Source organism: Parasteatoda tepidariorum, chromosome 5 (assembly GCF_043381705.1).
Source record: "Parasteatoda tepidariorum isolate YZ-2023 chromosome 5, CAS_Ptep_4.0, whole genome shotgun sequence".
NCBI lineage: Eukaryota > Metazoa > Arthropoda > Arachnida > Araneae > Theridiidae > Parasteatoda > Parasteatoda tepidariorum.
Genome location: NC_092208.1, coordinates 48,457,222 through 48,477,170, shown reverse-complemented (window position 1 = coordinate 48,477,170; position 19,949 = coordinate 48,457,222). Strand labels below are relative to the sequence as shown.

General features: G+C 29.2%; 1 protein-coding gene across 1 annotated transcript; it reads left to right on the top strand.

The window, feature by feature from the left end:
- The first annotated feature begins 3,926 nt into the window (after positions 1-3,926).
- Positions 3,927-17,400, top strand: LOC107446923 (p24 family member logjam). Its single transcript, XM_016061704.3, has 4 exons — positions 3,927-4,205; positions 13,331-13,451; positions 15,697-15,842; positions 17,102-17,400. The coding sequence occupies exons 1-4, from the start codon at positions 4,014-4,016 to the stop codon at positions 17,333-17,335; spliced, it is 693 nt and encodes a 230-aa protein (XP_015917190.1). The 5' UTR covers positions 3,927-4,013; the 3' UTR covers positions 17,336-17,400.
- The last annotated feature ends 2,549 nt before the right edge of the window (positions 17,401-19,949 follow it).

Here is a 19,949-nt window from a genome sequence, read left to right as displayed (position 1 = left end):
GATATTTATTTATTTTTGTGACCTACGTATAACAGAAATTTTTTTTCTTTATTATCTTAAAATTTCAGGATCAACAAAATTGTTTATTGAAGTTTGGACTATCTATTAATTCAAATATAATATTTGACACTTTTTAATTCTCATTCAAACAGTCTTTTGGAAGGATGTTTTATTGAAATATAGCAGATTCCTAGACAGCGTAAATCTATTTAACCAACAATATCCTACTTCCCTGCAAAAAAAAAGAAAAAAGAATTCTACTTTTAAGTAAAATTATATCAGGGCCGTGTGCAATCACCAGTTTTAAACCTAGTCTCATGGTACAGGGGCCATACAGGCACCATTTCTCGCTTGCAAGTGGTCACTTGAGGTGTCTCTCGTATGTTCAGGGGCAAAAGACTTTTGGACTTTGCACTAAATGTAGGACTGCTCCGGCTTCGCCCGAGCATATTCTAAACTGTATCGATTTTAATATCGACGAGGTTTTTTCAAAACCTCATCTGTTTTTAGACTTTCTGGACATTTTTGGACTTATGGAATTGGTCTAATTGGAATAGACCTCTTGGGGATTAGAAAAAAAAAGAGCTTAATCTGCCACTTTAATAAAATTTTATTTCTTCGTTTGTACTTTAAAAAATTTTGTTTATTCCAAAACGAATTTTCAAGAACATTGTTCTTTTATGAGAAATTTAATGTTAAGAAAGTACTTTTCAAATTATTCCTTGCTAAAATTGAAAATAAAGAGTTTTGTTATAAATTTAAAATCTAATTTTATACTTAAATGGTAACAATATTTAAAAGGTCTTAGTGAGAAAAAAGGGCATGGTAAAAATTCTCAAAATTTGGGGATTAAAATCACCATTTGGTGGCCAATATATGTTTGGTGCTTTAGATGTTTGTTAGTGACAGCCAGTATTACTCTAGTTTTTATCAGTTACTTAGTTTTTTTTCCTTCTAGATTATTGCTTAATCACAATATTGCCTATTGATGGCTTCCAGTAAAATGTTTAAATAAAAATTAGTCTGTTATATAGATAGTGATGAAGTTATGTAGCACATCTGAGTTGGACAGTCAAAAATTTTGTGTGTGATAGATAAATAAAGGTTGGGCACCTCTGTGTTAGTACTTAATGTATTGTAAACTAACAGTCTATTACTATATTGTAGAATATTTCAGGGCCTGGTTGGTGGGGCGATGTCTAAAAGGTCGCGAGTTCGATCCCAGCCAGCCGAAGACTCTCAGTGTAGTTATTTTTGCAATACTATTTTTACTTCCAAGAAACAAATTTCTGATCAAAATATTAAATTTTGTGCAGTCAGTTTCAAGAAGACTTCTCGGTAGGAAAAATCTTACGCATGCTCTTCAAAAGAACGAGATGAATTACGAAATTATCATTAGAAAGGCAAGACAAGCTTTAAATAATCGATTTTTATTTTAAGTCAGAATTAAAGTTAAATCTGAAAGTCCTTCGAAATATTAGGGAATTGTAAATTCTTTGTAAATTTTCCATCAGAGTCATTTATAGCATCCTGGACCATGGTTTTTTATTTTTATTATAGATATAACAATTTAAAAATTGATTACGATTAAAAATTTAAACGTTTTTTGAACACATTATTTCTTATAAAGTATTAATTTCTGAGTACAAGATCTGAAATCTGGAGAATAGAGAGTTTCCTAATTAGATTTTGTAAGTATTCAGAATTGGTGGACTCAGATTTATTATGATCAGATTTACTATTAACTCTGAAATTATAATCCCAATAGTTTCGGGAAAACTAATTTGCCTGTTTGCCTTTTTTTCACCTTGATTCCTACATTATTTAAGTGAGTAATAAAAAAATTGCTTACAATTTTTCCGTGCAAAGAAAAAATAGTTCTCTTAATTTTTTTTTATTTCGTTTTCATTATTTGAAAAAATTATTTTGAAATTTTACTTATTACATACACAATTTTGAATGAAATTCAAATTTTTATGAAATAGGTTCTATTGTTTGAGTTCAAAAAAAAAACTTATTCAAAAAAGTTTTTATTTCTCAGGAAGGATGTAACTGATTTTATTTACATTTAATTTTCTTTAAAGTTGCGTAATTGTCTCAATTCTAGCATGCAAGGAATACATTTTTATAGTTTTTTATTTAATCATGTTCGATTTTTTCTCCTTTGTGTAGTGCCCCATACAATTTTTTACATAATTTCTAATTTTGATTAAAATCTAAAAATTGAAAAGAATCAATCGAATAGCATTTTTATTTTGCAAAAGCTCTTTAATCGATTTCTAATAAGAGGTTCCAACTTAGGATTATCTTCCTTCTGAAAAAAACTATTGGGAACCTTCCTCTATTTCAAGTAAAAAAAAGTAAGATATTTTTCTTTTTTAATTCTTACTATAGTTTTATTTTAATATTTTTTTTTAACAAGAATGATTTTTAAAAGACTGATTAGAGCGAAAACATTTCATGATTTAAACATTCAAGGCATCTAAATTCAAGATTACAGTTTAATGTTTGTTACGTTAACTTAAATGTTAATTAAAACGAAATAAATGTTTGTGTAAAAAAGTTCCTGTAAGTGCTGGCCGATGCATCATGAAATATCGATATTTATTTTAATTTGAATCAAGTCCAAGTGTTCAGCATCGAAATCGGCTGTTTTTTTTGAGGGGGGGGGGTGCACTTTTATGTCGACGGGAGACTTAAAGATATTTTTAAAGTTTTCTGTTCGTATAAACTTTTATTTGTAGAATGGTTATTATTTTAAAAAGTAATTATGATAGTGATAACTTGCGTATTATATATTCCAGTGCAAAATTAAATTTTAATAACCCCTCTACTTTTGATATAGAAAAAGGATTCATAAGGAAATAACAATTTCGATCAGTTTAACGCATTAATCTGGTATTTGTACGCTTGTTATCTATCATTTCCCATACAAATTATGCATTGCATGTGCATTTCCGGATTCAATTTCGTTTTGTTTTGCTGCAACTTTGAGTAATGTTTTTAAAAACGTAGATTTCTGATAAAATTTTTTTTTTTTTTTAGTCTTTACAATATGTAACATTTAATTTGAAAACAAAAATAAATGCCTAAGCTATCCGAAAACCAACGAAACGCTTATGAAGAATTATTTTTTCGTGTGGCGACCACTAACTTATTTAATTTTAAATAAGTTCACATGAAACTGATTGTCAGCGTAAAACTGAAATTAATTTTATTATTGGAAGGAAGTTTTGGAATAAGTATATATCTATTTAAGGAGAACAGAATAACAAAAAGGAGAAGTTTGACCTTTATTGTTTAACTGATGTGAAATGCGAGACAATTTTATAGCCATATTTTTTTTCTCTTTCAGTCTTAATATATTTACTCACGCAAAATGTGTAAAGATTCATAGAATAAAACACAATAACAACTAAACACATCAGTTACTATTAAAATTAAAAAAAAATTTTGAACTTATTAATATTAAAATTCTACTTTTGCTTGAGTTTTAAGGCGATATAACATTTATATTCAAATTGTATATAATACTGGGATATTTTTTTACGCTGTAAAATACAAATAGAAAAACTTGGTAAGTTATTAGTAATTTCGTTTTTCTTATTTTACAGGAAATGCAATTTATTATTTTCAAAATTATGCATTTATTAAACCTGTTTTAAAGTAACTGAAATGACCTAAATTATATAAATGATCGCAAACGATATAATTGTTCATAAGAATTCTATTTATTTTATTTCTGATCTAGTTATTTTTTTATGTAGAAAAAATATTTTTTATTAATTATTTTGTTCTATTTTTAACATTATTCTACTACTTCTAATCGTTTTCACTATTCTATTCCGAACTAGTTTTTCTTTTCCTATCCTCCTTTTATTCGAAGATAAATTCTTTTATCTAGTCACCCTCCTCACAGCAACCCAGTTATCAACCATGAAGACATAGCAGTAGTAGACACCTGTTTTGTTTTGATTTGATTTTTCATTCGTTGGCGGCGTTGTAAAAGAAATATGGCTTCTCCTGATCTCTGGCTGATTGGGATCGTCTGCTTTTATTTCATTACCGTTTGTGATTCCGAAACTTACACCTTCAATCAAAACATTGGAGTAGCATATGAATTCAAAATACACGTTGACGCCGGAAAGGAAGAGTGTTTTGGACAATATGTTCACCCAGGTTCAACATTTTATGTTGCTTTTCAGGTAAGTTTGAGTTATTCAGACCGGTTTATTTATAATGCCATTCCTAAACAGATGGAAATGCCACGTGTGTATTGTTGGCGTGCGATGGCGTTGAAATGAATATGTGATTACAATAATCGTGTACACGTTTTTTGATTAAGAAAATGTGAGAAAACTTTTATCAATGTGTATTTTAGCATTTAAAACAATTTTAAATTGTTGTTATAACTATTTTCTTTTTGTTCTGCCAAATTTGAATTAATTTTACATTTCTAATTATGTCACATTAAATGGGATACCTATATCTTTTTTTGAAAAAATATAAATTATTTATTAATAAAAAATAAATGTAGTGATTTAATAATTTTTATAAATTATTATACTGCATATATAATTATTAAGCAAAATATAATTATTATATATAATATATTAAGCAAAATATAATTATATCAATTTTCCATATTAAATTGAAAAATTCAATTGAGATTATGGGAGATATGTTTATTTTATTATTTTTTTTTTATCAATTTATAAATTTTCGATATTTTATAAATTTGTGTAAGCAATTGATACCCAGAAGTTTCGACAAAAATGAATCTTTTAGCTTTATAAATAAATTAGTTTATGATATTATACATTTGCTGTAACGTAGACAATATAGTCCACAATTGATTGTCATTGCTATTTATTTTTTATGTAACATGCACAACGGTAGTGCGAGGAATTTCCTTATCGGATGGATGGGCAAAAACTATTAAATTTTCTCATGCATGCCTTTTGCTTGTCATTTCACTGGGCAAAGTGGGAAACTACGACAAAGGACACTGGTACCTGCCCCCTTGGAATACGCGTATTAAAAAAAAAAAAAGCCATAACTATGAAATTGAAATTAAAAATTGCGTGTGTGTGTGTTTTTTTCTTTCTTTCTTTTTTAATATAAAATAAGTAAAATTGTTCAATAATTTTATGCCAGTGCAGACCTCAGTCCGGACGATTTCAAAAGTGGTTCAAGTAAGTTTTATTGGCCATTATTTCACATGAATTTCAGGAATTCGGTTGATCAGTTTAATATGAATATATATAAGAAAGTTTGAAAGCGGTCAACACCGAGTCGAAGAAGTGGAAATAAACGCATTCAGTATTTTTTTCAAGGCTATTGAATTATGCCAAACTTGATCTTTCATCCCCTAGGAGGGGGGGTGGGCAACTTTGAAATCCTAAATATGAAACTTAATTTTTTTATTGCCGATTCGGATTTTTCAGAAAAAATTAGCGTTGGATTGAGTTTTACGTTTATGCATTTTGCTTCTCTGGCGCTGTTACAGAAAAAATTAATAAAGGTACAAATTGTTTAAAATAATGGTATCTCGATACCCATCAAATTGAAAAAATAAATAAATAAAAAATATAATATTTTTTTTCCAAAGAAAATCGTTTAAAACTTTTTTAAAATTAGTCGATATTTATGTCCTTCATAACTGTTTAAAATGGTGGTATCTCTAGAACCATCAGACTAAAAAATTAAAACATTTGAGTATTTTTTTTTGTTAAGTTTTTTTCGAAAAAATAAAAAAAAATTTATAAACTTTGTTTTAACCCTATCTGTTTGTTTTAACCCTATTCTATTTTTTTAACGTCTTGTACCCTATTTAATTTTTTTCAGTTACATCACCCTCCATGAAGCAAAATACATAAAGCTACTTTTCGGGAGAATCCGAATCTGCAATAAAAAAAAATTGGGTTCATGTTTAAGATTTCAAAAATGTCCCACCCCACCACCAGATGGTTAGGGTGAAGAGTTTGGTATCATTGCATAGCTTTTAGAAAATGTTGAATTTGTCTAGTTTTACTGATGTATTTTTCTCGAGATATTCGAACGTTTCCAAATTTTTTTTACACTCTGTATATAATTTAAGAATACTTTTGATGCTAATTTTTAAATTTTACTGGAACGTGGCTACTCTATTATAAAATTTAAACTTTTAAATTAAAGGGGCTTTTGATTACATGGAAAAATTTAAATTTTAAAATATCTAAAATAATCTTTTCTTATCCCATAATATTTAGAACGTATTTGTAGTAAGTTTTACACACCCTAGATTTACGTACGCTTCAAACTAGATAATTTACTTAAATAAATGATCCCGAGAAACTGAAGAGGAGAAACTGAAACCGAGAACTGAAATATTATCTAATTAAAAATTTCATTTGCTTCAATTTTGTTTTAATATTAAATATTATATTCAATCAGATGACATAACATTTATTATTAAAATTTTCCATCTTAAAAATCGTTTAAAAATTTAATCAGTCCGTTCGGGCAAGAAGTTTAAAAAAATTTTTCGCATTGGGTTAACATTAACTGCTGTTGTAAATAAAACTGCAGACGATTCTGTTTAAGCGTTTTTCAATGTTTAATTATTTTTTATAAGCTCAGGGTTCAGCGTGAATGGCATGTGGATTGGTGCTACCTGTCACTGAATTAGTATTTCGGAAGTTACTTGGAAAAACGTGTTTCCGTTAAATAATTTAAAATCTGAAATGTCATTAAAACAAAGGTGTAATCGGATCTAAGTATACAGACACGGTAAAAATATTCACAAATCATGGGAAGCAGAAACCGAGGTAGCTCGACTCGGTGGCGAAAGACTTCAAATTTATATTTTTAAAGGCAAACGAATACTTAAAAAAATTATGAAATATAATAGTTTCAAGTTTTTTTTTTTTTTTTTTTTTTAAATAACTTTTCTATTTGGCAAGATAAAGTAAGAAAAAAATATTGAGTGTAACTTATAAGATTCTAGTTGATACAGTCTCAGTTAATTTTCCAGGTATTATGTTCACTTCATGTGAATTTTATTTAAAAATTATTAAGAAAACCAAATGAAAAATCGTCGATTCATTTGATGTTATTATTACTACTCGAAAATCACTGATTTTTCAGTTTTTTTTTTTTTTTTTTTTTTTTTTTTTTTTTTTTTTTTAATTTTATTAGAAATTTTTGCAACATATTTTAAGATAAACTTTACATACAACGGAATACGTTGAAAATTAACAGACTATATTGACTCGATTCTTATAAGTTACATTCAATATTTTATTTACTTTCTTCGAGCAAAAAACTAAAAACGTTATTGTTTTTTCAATTTTTTTTTAAAAATCTCAATTTATTTAAAAATATTTAACCTATAACGCATCTTCATAGTCGTTATTATTGAAATAAAAAAGAAATTATACTTAATTTCCAAATTAAATATGTATCAGAATATGTATACATTTTATAACAGTGTATCAATAAAGTTAATTTCAATAGCACTAAATGAGATTTGTGTAAAAAATTGAATTAATATTCTAAAATAAAAAAAAAATTTGGTTAAAAATATATGTAGATTATACTGTTTAATTAATTTTAAAATGCATGCCGTACATCTAATATTAACCCTTTGTATCACCGCGTTACATATCTGCAACATACATGAAAATTCAATCCTATAATGAGGTGGATTTACCTATAAAATCGAACTAAATTCAGGTAAAGAAAATATTGCAAACTCAGGGGAACCAAGTCTTGGTGCAGCTGCCAATATTATAATGCGCTTAGCAAGAATTGTTCCGCGACATAGGATATACAATTTTTTTTACAACAATCCCCTTGATTGTATATTTGGCTAAGGAGGGATTGAAAAATGTGGTGTGAGACCTTGTTACGATAAAAACAACAATTTCAAAATTTTTCACACGAAATTTTAAACATATTGGAATTTTTGTGCTATTTTTCACGATATTGGAGATGTTTAACAAATGCTTTTTATCAATAAATTTTTAATTTTAGGGTCTTAATTTTTTCATTATTTTTTACACGCTTAATATGATGTATTCTAATATCCGCGTAAATATTTCTTAAATCAGAGTTGTTGAGTTACAAAGGGTTAAAAAAAATTTCGAAAAATTAGAGGAAAAAAAATGCCAATTTGTCTCTTTTTTCAACAAAGAATAGTATTAAAATTATATTTACTGACAAGTTTCATTGTATGCATTTTTCTTTCTTTATATTTAATAGTTAATAATTAAAAGCAGTTTAGTTAGTCCCCCGGTAATGATCAGCAAACGACAATTTCACTCTCTTGGAAATAGAGTTTGATAGTACTACATTTCCTATGATAATTTACTTCGCAAAAAGCTGTACACAATTTTCGAAATTATATTATTTTAATATAATGCAGTATAATAACGTAAAATACAAGACATGATATAGTCTCAGTATAGTTTTTTATTAAACTCGGAGGAGATCACGGTTTGGTTAAAAATTGTCGAATTCATCGGTTAATAAGAAGAAATTTAGTTTTGTTTTAGCGAATTGAAATTATCGGTTGAGCTATAAATATATGAACAGTGATCAACATCTATCTCTTTATTATTTTAGTTAACAGAAACTAAATAAACTGTTTTTCGATTTCATCCGACTAATAAAAAGGCCCAGATTGTTTTAATTCCCCTTTCGCAATCATTTATCATAGCTAAAATACGCCACATTTTACTTTTCTAGTCTTTCCGACCAGTGGCCGAGTGGTTAGCGTGCCTGACTGCGGAACCGATGGTTGCAGGTTCGAATCCCGCCCAGGGCATGGATGTTTCTCTCTCTCTGTGTTCTATGTCCTTTCTTTTGTGTGAATGTAACCCGCCGTATAAACGGGTTTGTGTTTGTGGTTGTATGACGTGGGCAACGCTACTCCACCGCCGTGGCTTAGCCATAGGTGCAGACTGGGTAACAATAAGAGAGTAGCAGTTCTGGCATTTCTGAGGTCAACGGGAAATAGACCCAAGTGCCCGCCATTAACCAAAAAAAAAAAAAAAATTCTAGTATACTAATAATTCTCATTTAAATAATCGTTTGTGACTAACGCCAAGATCTAACTAAATGTATTTTTTTTTAATCAAATATTAAAGACGGTGTTTTGCGCGAATGAAAATATTTATATTTCCTGGCGAAGTGATAGCTCGAGGACCCAAACTTTTGTGTGGATAAGTGGTGATCCTGGACTATATTTAATTTGTAATATCTTAAAAATATTTCTTTTCTTTTTGGAGAAAAAAAGAGAATCGTCTACAGTTTAATTTAAAAGAATAGCGAATGCTGAACTAATCAGAAAATCCCATTTTTTAAATGTCTCTACAAAATTTACATTTTGGAACAAATTTAGTAATGAGGGCTAATTTTTTTTCCTGTGAGTCACTGTCCAAATTTCGGTATGATAGCCCAAACAGTCTGGAGTTATAAGAGAAACACACAAACTCTTCCTTTTATTATTACAGATAGAGCGATTCTCGAAATACTATAAACTTGGAGAACTATAAATCAGTTTTCACATTAAAAAAAGCATTTGATAGCTTGTTAAACCATCATATCTCATCGATTTGCTCTTAAAATGTGTAATACTCAGGGTGTTTAAGAATCACTGTCCTAAAATACGTGTTTTTACAATCCTTATCAAAAAATATAGTATTTGTAAACTAATTTTTTGAGCAAGGGGGCAGAAAACTGAATATCAACCTGAACGAGAAGTTTGAAAACATCAAAATACTTTTCATTGCTGGATGATATTGACAACAAGAGGAACTGAAAGGCGATTATTCGAAACGCATTTGAGGTTCATTTCGCTATTCAAACTGGTAAACGATGTTTTACTTTACCCTAATATGAGCACATTTTTGAGAAGAAATAAAAAAATATATATATTTAGAGCGGTGATTACAAGACGCACTGCATGTTTTTTATTCTCTTTATTAGAGTAATGGTTAGAAGAGCCACGATTGTTCAGGGGATAGAGCGTTCGCCTTTCAATACGATGAACCAGGTTCGAATCCCAGTTGATACGAATTCCGTATCCGACTTGCACCGACCACAGTGCTGGCATGAAATATCCTCAATGGTAGACGGATCATCGGGTTAGAGTCCCCTTGCCGTCAGGCTAACCGTGGGAGGTTCTCGTGGTATTCATCTCCATGTAACGCAAATGCGGGTTAGCTCCATCAAAAAGTCTTCCACGAAGGCACTCTCCCAATACTCGATCCAGGAGTTCCCTTGTTTTCTGGATTGGGTTCAAAATGACAAGGCTACGGAGTTGAACATTAGTAGTCGTAAACCCATAAAATTGGGTCGGTTGTTCAACGAATGAAATAAAGTAATAGTTAGAAGTTAGCAAAAATGCGAGTTTGCGCACGACTTTCTCCCCTCCAATTCGTAGTTAAAATGCGAAATGTTATGGATTCTGAACAATGCTGTCGAAGTCAGAAGGGTCAATGAAAGCCCTAGGGTCAACGAGGAACCACGAAACGGTGAGTTCCTGAGTGTGGATTGGCTATTCGAAAGCGGATAGGTTATAATAAAATACATAAAATTTCTGAAATTTAGCATTTTTACAAATTCAGTAAAAAAGAAAACGGTCTTCCGTGTGTATAACTTTGAAAATAAAAATAAATCACTTCTTTTATATTTTATTTTATAACCGTTGTTGAACAGAGCCGACCCACTTTTTCGGGTTTACGACTACTAATGTCCATCTCCGTAGCCTTGTAATTTTGAACTCAATTCAGAAGACAAGGGAACTCCTGGATCAAGTAGTAGGAGAAATTTGCCTTCTTGGGGGACTTTTTGATGGAACTAACCCACAATAGCGTTGCATGGAGAGGAAGACCACTCTAACCTATGATCCGTCTACCAGTGAGGATCTTTCATTCAGCACTGTGGTCGGCGCATGCCGGTTGCAGATTCGATTCGAACAGCCACCGCTTCAGATTCGAACTCGGTTCACCTCATTGGAAGGCGAACGATTTATCCCTTGAGCCATCGCAGCTCGCTTCTTTTATATTGCAAAATTTGAAATTTCTTTTTCTGTAAAGTTCGAAAGTTGGGTCAAATGCCTGAATTTTTGAAGCTAAGTACGTGGTTTGTGCAGCAATACTTTACATAATTTAAATGAGCTCTAACCACTTTTTTCGAAGCGTCTGGCGCAAATAAAAGGATATCACTCTGAATATGTCTTTCGCTAATGGACGTGTTTCGCTAATGTTTCCCCAAATCAGAGCCAAAATTTTAATGATTTAAACATGCCAATTAAACAGTGCAAATATTATTTTAAGCCACTAAAAAGTACTTTCTTGTTATGAACATACTTTTTTTCAACGGTTTCAGATTTTTTACAATCAAAATATGCAACACCAATTAGGAAAATTTAGTCCCAATTGTATAGTCAGGAGCGCAGTCGAAAGTTAAGGCATCTTAAAGTTAATTTCATTATTTACATATTTAGTCTTACCTCGGGAAGTTTTTAAGAGAAGCAAAATATTTTAGCACAAAATTATTAAACGGATGACAATTCCATGAAGGAAAAAACTTTTAAGAATTATTTTTCTAATTTAATAATGATCAAAAAATTTTAAATTGTGAGGTATACAAATTTTTACCCCAATTTAAAACACGTAATAATAAATGACGAAATTTGAACGAAATCGGCCGAATAGTTTTTGAAAACAGAAAGGTTCAAATTACGGCTTTTTTGAAATTTCAGGAACTCTTCAACCGATTTTGTATTTCGTTGTTTAAAATTACATATGTTGTAAAAATTTGTATACCTTATAATTCAAAAAATTTAAATGAAGTAAAAATAATTATCGATTACTTTTTGAAGCACTTGGAAACAGGTTACGGTTACCGCCTGCAACATTTTGATGGTAAAAAATTCCAAAACCGTTGAGAAAAAAGTGTTTCTTCAATGAAAATAGGTTTTTTACTGTGCTTTCATAACTTAAAATATCGCTTGCACTATTAGCATATTTAAAATCACCCCTTTTAACCATTTAGTTCTAGAAAGATGGATCAAAAGCTAATCATTATATCTTTTTCCATGTGCGTGCGAAAAAAAAATAACAACACTCTAAATAACTTTTGGTCTAATGAACGGATTTTGACGTAACACAATTTAAAGGATAAAATGTGTTCAAATTAATTATACTATTTAATTTTATAATCGACGTTGAACAGCCGATCCAATTCTGAATTTACAACTATCAGTGTTCAACTCCACAGCATGGTAATTTGGAACCCAACCCAGAAGACAAGAGAACTCCTGGATTCAGTATTTTATTTTATTTTATAACCGTCGTTGAATGACTGACCCAATTTTTGGGTTTACGACTAGTAATATTCAACTCCGTAGCCCTGTAAATTTATAACCTAATCCAGAAGACAAGGGAGCTCCTGGATCAAGTATTGGGAGAAATTTGCCTTCGTGGAGGACTTTTTTTGATGGAACTAACCCGCATTTATGTTACATCGAGAGGAAGACCACGAGAAGCTCCCACGGTTAGCCTGACGGCGAGAGGACTCTAACCCATGATCCGTCTACCACTGAGGATGTTTCACGTCATCACTGTGGTCGGTGCAAGCCGGATGCGGAATTCGTATCGACCAGCCATCGCCAGGATCGAACCCCGGTTCACCTCATTGGAAGGCGAACGCTCTATCCCCTGAGCTGGATTAAGTATTGGGACAAACTAGGAAGATTTTTTTTTTCTCGATGGAACCAATCTATCTTTGTGTTACATGTAGAGGAAAACCTCTGACGGTTAGCTAGACGGCAAGGGGATTCCAACCCATGATTCGGCTATAACTGAGGATATTTTACTTCACAGAGGTCGATCGAGCCGGGAATAGAATTCGTATCATCCAGCTGCCGCTGGGATTCGAACCTGGGGCAACTCATTGGGAGGAGAACGCTCTATGCCTTGATGACGGCTCATCGCATTTAATTAGTGCAGACATTTCACTTTTTTCTCTCGTTTCAATGGATGCCTGCTTCTGATTCTCAAACTATAAAAGATAACCGATACTATATAGAAAGAATTGTCCCTATCTTATGGCGTTCGATTAAAAGATTCCCTTATTACCCCAATTTTAATTTTTGCTTATTTTGCCACATTTATATGCAATCAAAAATTTTTTTGTATGCAATAGTAGAACTCATTTCTTTAAAGATAAATTGAAATATTTAGTCATAATAATAATCAATATTAAAAGTGCATCATTTTGATATTTCTATTTAATTATATATTATAAACGGAATAAGAAACTTTTTTCTTCCTTGCAGGTAATGCGAGGTGGTGATGGAATGGCAGGTTTTGCTGTTAGACACCCCGGAGGGCAATTAGTTATGCCGTATTATTGGAAGGCAAATGCAGAATATGAAGAACAATCAGCTGACCCTGGAGGTAAGTTTGTGAGAACCTCACGAGCTGTTCGAATTATTCTTGAATAATGTTCAAATTTGAAATCGGCATTAACAGGTTCAGAACTGCAACAAAAAAAAAAAGTAGATATCCATCTTTGCAAATTTTTGAAAGATTATAAATTTAGTATTTACTGGTTAAAATAACTTCTGGATGACTAGAATAAAACAAAGCACATCTTCAAACTGAAGTACTTCATAGATCAACGAAATTTTTCAAATGTTGTGTTGGGTATTTTATGATCGCATTATTTGAATTTTTTATAAGTTTCAAAGATATATTTTAAGCAATAAAAATGGAAAATATATATCTTTATAATTTACAAAAGATTTAAATACATTGCAGATAATTATTTTCCATAACTTTATAAAAAATGAGAATCAGAAATGTTTCTGGAGTTTCAATGTTACGAGGTTGAAAAATATAGTTCCCTGGGAGTCACTCAAATGTCTTTCAAGATAACTAATTTTGCTTGGACTGTATTGCACTGGGGGGGGGGNGGGGGGGGGGGGGGAACTAGAAAACAATAAAATCATACTTACTTTGAGAAAACACTTCTCAGATTCGAATTCTTAATCCTTAAAATGCTTAGATGAAACTGCAGCTTTAAAACAATGGTCCTATAAGTTTAATTAAAAAAGAGAAGGTCAAAGTTAGGATGTTTTTTATTTTTATAAAATTAGTTTATTGAAAGAAAATTGCATGCACTGATTATAATATTTAATGTATATTTATTATTTAATTTAATTTTAAAATGTTTGAACGGTTTTTATTTTCTCTATTTTTATTATGTCTCTGGTACTAATTGCATCACTCAAAGTATCTTTGCAATGCAATTTTTTAGTCATTGAATCGAATTATATCGATAACATTTTCAAATTATTTTTAGCTAAGCGAGTTTTGAAAGTGCGTGCACAATTCTTTGATGCGAACTTGTAGTTCCAGACCTTTAGCGCCGATTATTTAGCTAAATGATTGATAGAATATTTTTCGGGTTATGAGTATCTCTTATTTTTAATACAGTTGATAAAATAAATAAACCGAAAAAACGTAAATGTTTTTTCAGAGAAAGTTTGCAGGGATTGTGACTGATTGCTTATTTTTTATTATTGTACTACTGAGGAGTTGGGTTGAGTAAATATGAGGATTGCATCTAAGCATATAAAAATTTTATTGTTAAGTTTATAGCTATTTACCGCAAGTTTTTTTCCCCACACTATTGTCAAATGCTTCATTTAATAAACTACTATGTTAAGACTGAAAAAATTTACACAAGTTGTCTAAAAAGTATGACAGGTAAATTTTAATAAAAATCTAGATCATGTAATGTTTCATCAGAAAACTTTGTAACGCGAATATTAGATTTTGTGAGGGAAAAAAAAAATCATTGATTGAGAATGGAAACATGTCGGACTAAAATGTGAAATTTTTAAAACAAATAATTGTAATAGATGTTTGAATTATTTTACACGAATCTCAATAACCGATTACAGTTACTGACAACTTTATGACTGGTTATTTTCCAGATTATTTTATAAAAAAGTGCAGCTTTCTCTGACTGTTCCCTGATTTTTGGAGTTAAAATTGAAATTCCCTGACAATTCCAAGTATTACCTGTTCTGCCTGAAAGACCTAAAATTGAAAGGGAGAAATATTTTTAATAGATGCATTCAATAATATCAAACTCAATCCCTCAACTTCACCGTGGTCGAGTTCCCTGCCGTTAACGTTTTTATCCAAAAATCTAACACATGTATTTTAATCTTTTGATATGATTTACATTTCAGGACATAGTTGCGTTTTAAACATGTTGTACTGCAATTTCATTTTATGTTTGCAGCATTATCTGTGAAACAAAAACCTGCATGTCAAAATAGGGTACTTGTTTTTCAGAATTCAAAACTACTCTAAGAAAAGGTTTCCATAAAAGATTTTGAAGTTGCTTCCTAGGTGTAAAGTGTTAAAGTTGCTTCATTTGAAAAAATTCTCAGAGTATTTTAATTTTTTGTTTTGTTTAACCATTGTGTATTTCTTGAAATATTTAACAGTATACAAACTTTTTGGACACCCAGTATAAATTTTATGCATGAGTTTTCTATCATTAGTAACTTGTAACTCATTTAATTCAAGCTTTGGAAAGCAAAAATGAAATGCTAGCACAAAACTTTTATGGTAAACATTTACATTCAATTGAAAATATGTTATAAAATTATATATTTTCTTTCAGGCTTTTATCTGTTGTGCATTGACAATTCTCTCTCTCGATTTGCATCAAAATTAGTCAGCATGTATGTGAATTCATTCAAACGGGATAAATGGGAAGACTATGTAAAAGAATTAGAAGCAGCTGATGTCACAGTAACTAACTTTACTGTAAGTGACTTTTTAATTAAATACTGGCATTTTAACATATTAAAAAAAAAGAGGCATGCAATGGAAAAAGTAGAAGAAATGCATGTGAAATAAAATTCAATATTAAGACTGCGTTTGACAAAAAAGAAAAGCCATTAAGAACACTATATAGTGTGGAACAAGTTTATCAACTAATTCTTTTTGTTTTAATGCTGCTTCATAAAGAGAAAAGTATCAAATTTAATACCATGTACCATTAAAATTAATATTGTAATATAATTTATAGCAATATTTTTAAACAAGAGTGATACATTGTATCACTAACAGATTCTAACTTTTTTCTAGCAAGGAAATTATACAGATTTAAATTATTATTTTAGTAACATTAATATTAATAAAAAATATTTTATCAAAGTTCCTAATTAGAAATAGGGATGTTTGTTGTTTTATTAACACTACCCACAACTGCTGGATCGAAGGACCTCTAAGCAATTACCCCTCCCTATTGCTTTTTAAGCCATGCAGACAAATTAGACAGTATGTTTTTTCCTGAACAAGATTTCTTTTTTATATTATTATTGTACAAGTTTGATTAAAATGAAAACAAAACGTGAATAAAGCACAAATAAAGGTGTAAAAATAGAGTGTTAACAATCTTGATTTCTGGGAATCATTCAATATTTTGAAAATTCTAATAATTTAGAAAATGATTTTTTTTAAGCTTCCATCCTTTCCCAATGTTTGAAAATCAATTCCAATGTAATTTCTACACCTTGCACCCTGGGATTCCCACAAAACCCCCTCAGACCTGTTTATTATCTCCCTTCGTTTCTTTTATCATCTTGTCTTTCCCTGATAGTTAAACCACTTATTACATGTTTGTTTTGCTACATTTCTACTGTCATTCAGTTTTTAGACACTGAGATAATTTCTTGTTTATAGAATATACTATATTATGCTCATTTTTGTATCTTTATTTGCGCTTTATTCATGTTTTGTTCTAAGAAGCAGGAAGTGTACCATATCCTCTTTTAGATAAGTTTATTATAATTACAATAAAACTCTTTAAAAGGGCATACACTGTTCTAATCAAAACTTTCTGCATATACTATATATACTATATTATGCTCATTTTTGTATCTTTATTTGCGCTTTATTCATGTTTTGTTCTAAGAAGCAGGAAGTGTACCATATCCTCTTTTAGATAAGTTTATTATAATTACAATAAAACTCTTTAAAAGGGCATACACTGTTCTAATCAAAACTTTTTGCATATATAGGAGACACTGCAAACCGTGGATGGACGTATTGGAGAAATGTTGAAGTATCAAGATCATTCTCGAAAACAAATGACAAAAGATTGGTATTTAGTTGACAGCAACCATAGTTATGTGCAGAGTTGGTCTATTGCTCAGTGTTTTGTCATTTTCTTAACTTCTACTCTTCAAGTCTACTTTGTACGAAAACTTTTTGATGTGAAGAATGTCACACCAACATCAAAACCTAGAGCTTAATGTGTGTGTTTCTTAGCATTTATCAAATTTAATGATAGGTTATAAATAATAAGCGTTTCTTTTAATCATTTTGTAATGATTTTGTTGCATATTTTCACCTGCTTTATCAAGTTTTTTTGCCCCTATTTGTTAACAACACGATCATTCTAGATTTTGTTTTTGAAATTTTCATTTTTTTAAATGTTAAGGTAAAGTTAAAAAGATAAATCTTTCAGTTGCTATTCTCATAATTATTACATGAATTTGAATAATATATATACTGTATACAAAGAATTAGGAGGTATATAATGAAGGAATTGTATGAATATTATTCGATACAAGTAAAATTCTTAAATTTAAATATTGTATAAGTATATAAACATATATATATTTTACAAATTTAAGGCATAAAATTACTTTCAATATAACCTAGTTATAAAATGAGAACAAAGCTTAAGTAATTGTAACGGCAAATACTGTAAACCACGTAACATTAAATAGCTGGCATTATAATATTATAGTTCAGAAAGATATGTTTAAATGGCATACAGTTTTACACATTTTTATAATTATCAATTAAAATGAAAAAAAAAACTTTTTCATTAAGATAATGCTAAAATTCATAATAGCACAACAAAAAAAGCATTCATATTTAGTTAAAAAAATAAATAATAGAATTAAAAATAGAACGATAAGGTCTCAATAATGTAGTTTAACTGAAATAAAAATGTAAAAGCTTATTCACAGCTTACATTTATATATATATACACATATACAAAGTGAATAGGTTTTCATATTTCAATTGCTCATTCAAAATAAAATACTTCATAAGCATTTTTAAATTTTTCATGAAAAATTGATTACACATTTTATATTTTTAATGTAAAAATATTGTTCATTTGCTAATTTAACAATGATATTATGAGTGACATTAATGTTGATTTTAGTTAAACTATGCATATTTAAAGGTACATGAACTGTTTTATTACATTGTACACTTATTTAACAATGCTAGTCAAATTTACTTAAAAATGAAATATACTTATGACTGTAAAATTTTGTTTGGGAACTTATTTTTCAAGCAGTAAAATTGTATTTAAAACAGCATATTTTTCTTTTTTCATATCATGTCATATTTTTAATATTTTCTAAATTATTTTTGCTTCTTATAGGTAACATTATATATTTAACTTTAATGATTGTGGCTTATTTTTATTTATTAATTATTTCTTTTTGTGCATGAGTTAAAAAAATTCTGAAAAGTGTACCTGTTGTATTGTCTAATATAAAGATTCCATTTAGGTATCAAATAGCAAAAGAAATCTAAAATATTTACCATACTAAAATAATTAATTTTTGCAATTTATATTTTTTAAAAGTAGTGTTAAGATCAATTACTCATTACTAAGAAGAGCAGGTTATTTCCATTCCTCTCCTAAGCTATAACGGATGTTTTTAACAGACAAGCAATAATATGTTAAATTTTTTTGTATCTATTCATAAAGCTATTGTCTAAAATTTAACAATTATTTTTTTCCTTGAAAAACAGAACTTTTAAGTGAGATATGTTAAAAGAGAATAAATTGGACTCCAATTGAAATTCTGGAATATTATTATGATTTGTGACAGTCTTATTATTTTTGTTGCACACCAAAAACATAACTTTTTAAAATAAGTTACACTTTATAAGCATTTATATATATTTATTTAAAAAGAAAAAAAAAAACTGAAAGATTATTTTTTTTACTCAGTTGGGCTTATCTTCAAAAGATGAATATTTTTGAGGAAAATATGCTATTTTTCTATTGTCAGAGTCTTTGGTTATGTGAAGATATATTCAGATATAAATTGATAATATTTTATTCTAAGACATTTGGATTTTTATAATACAATGTTATTGTTTTAAATAATTATTGTACAATGCTTTTGCAACAATCAGAAATTTTACTTATGAAGTGAAAGTTTCTTATTCAAACATTCTACATTCCTCTTACAAGAGAGCTTAAACTTCTTGAACTTCCTTAAACCTTCATAAAATCGCACAATTTTTTTAGAAATTTTTTTTTATTCGAGTATTTGAACCCTACTATTGAATAGCAATAAATATATCTGTCTATAATTAGTATTCAGATTCTTTTTGTTAATAGAGACATTTGATAACAAAAAAGCATAGACTTTTGACTTGAACATTACATTTACAAATTAATTGCTGAGATAAAAAAAATACATCTTCAAATATCAAATCTAACTTTGCTTTAAAGCAGTCTTCCCAGCATGCAGCATCATTCATTCCAAAAATTATGCAAATGATACTCAGGAAGATATCAGAGTTCAACCTCAACTAACAGGAAGGAATTTAAATAAAGTGTGTTATAAAGTTTTATAAAATTGTTTCAAAATAAAATGATTTAAGACATAGAATGAATATTTGTGGCATGCTTACTATCGAAAGCATTTATTTTCACCAACTTCTTCTCTTACTATTGATTGTAGTAGATGATAGTTTGTTCAATTGTTAACATTTTAAAAATGTACAAAGTTTATAATTTCTTCTTATATTCAAACATTTTTATTTTCATAAAATAATAAAATTCAATGTAAATAATCTTTTTTAGGAAAAATTAAATGCTGATGA

Coding starts and splice junctions, on each gene's coding strand:
- LOC107446923 (XM_016061704.3), top strand. CDS start 4,014: ATGGCTTCTCCTGATCTCTGGCTGATTGGGATCGTCTGCTTTTATTTC. Junction 4,206..13,330: donor CATTTTATGTTGCTTTTCAG/GTAAGTTTGAGT, acceptor TCTTCCTTGCAG/GTAATGCGAGGTGGTGATGG. Junction 13,452..15,696: donor ACAATCAGCTGACCCTGGAG/GTAAGTTTGTGA, acceptor ATTTTCTTTCAG/GCTTTTATCTGTTGTGCATT.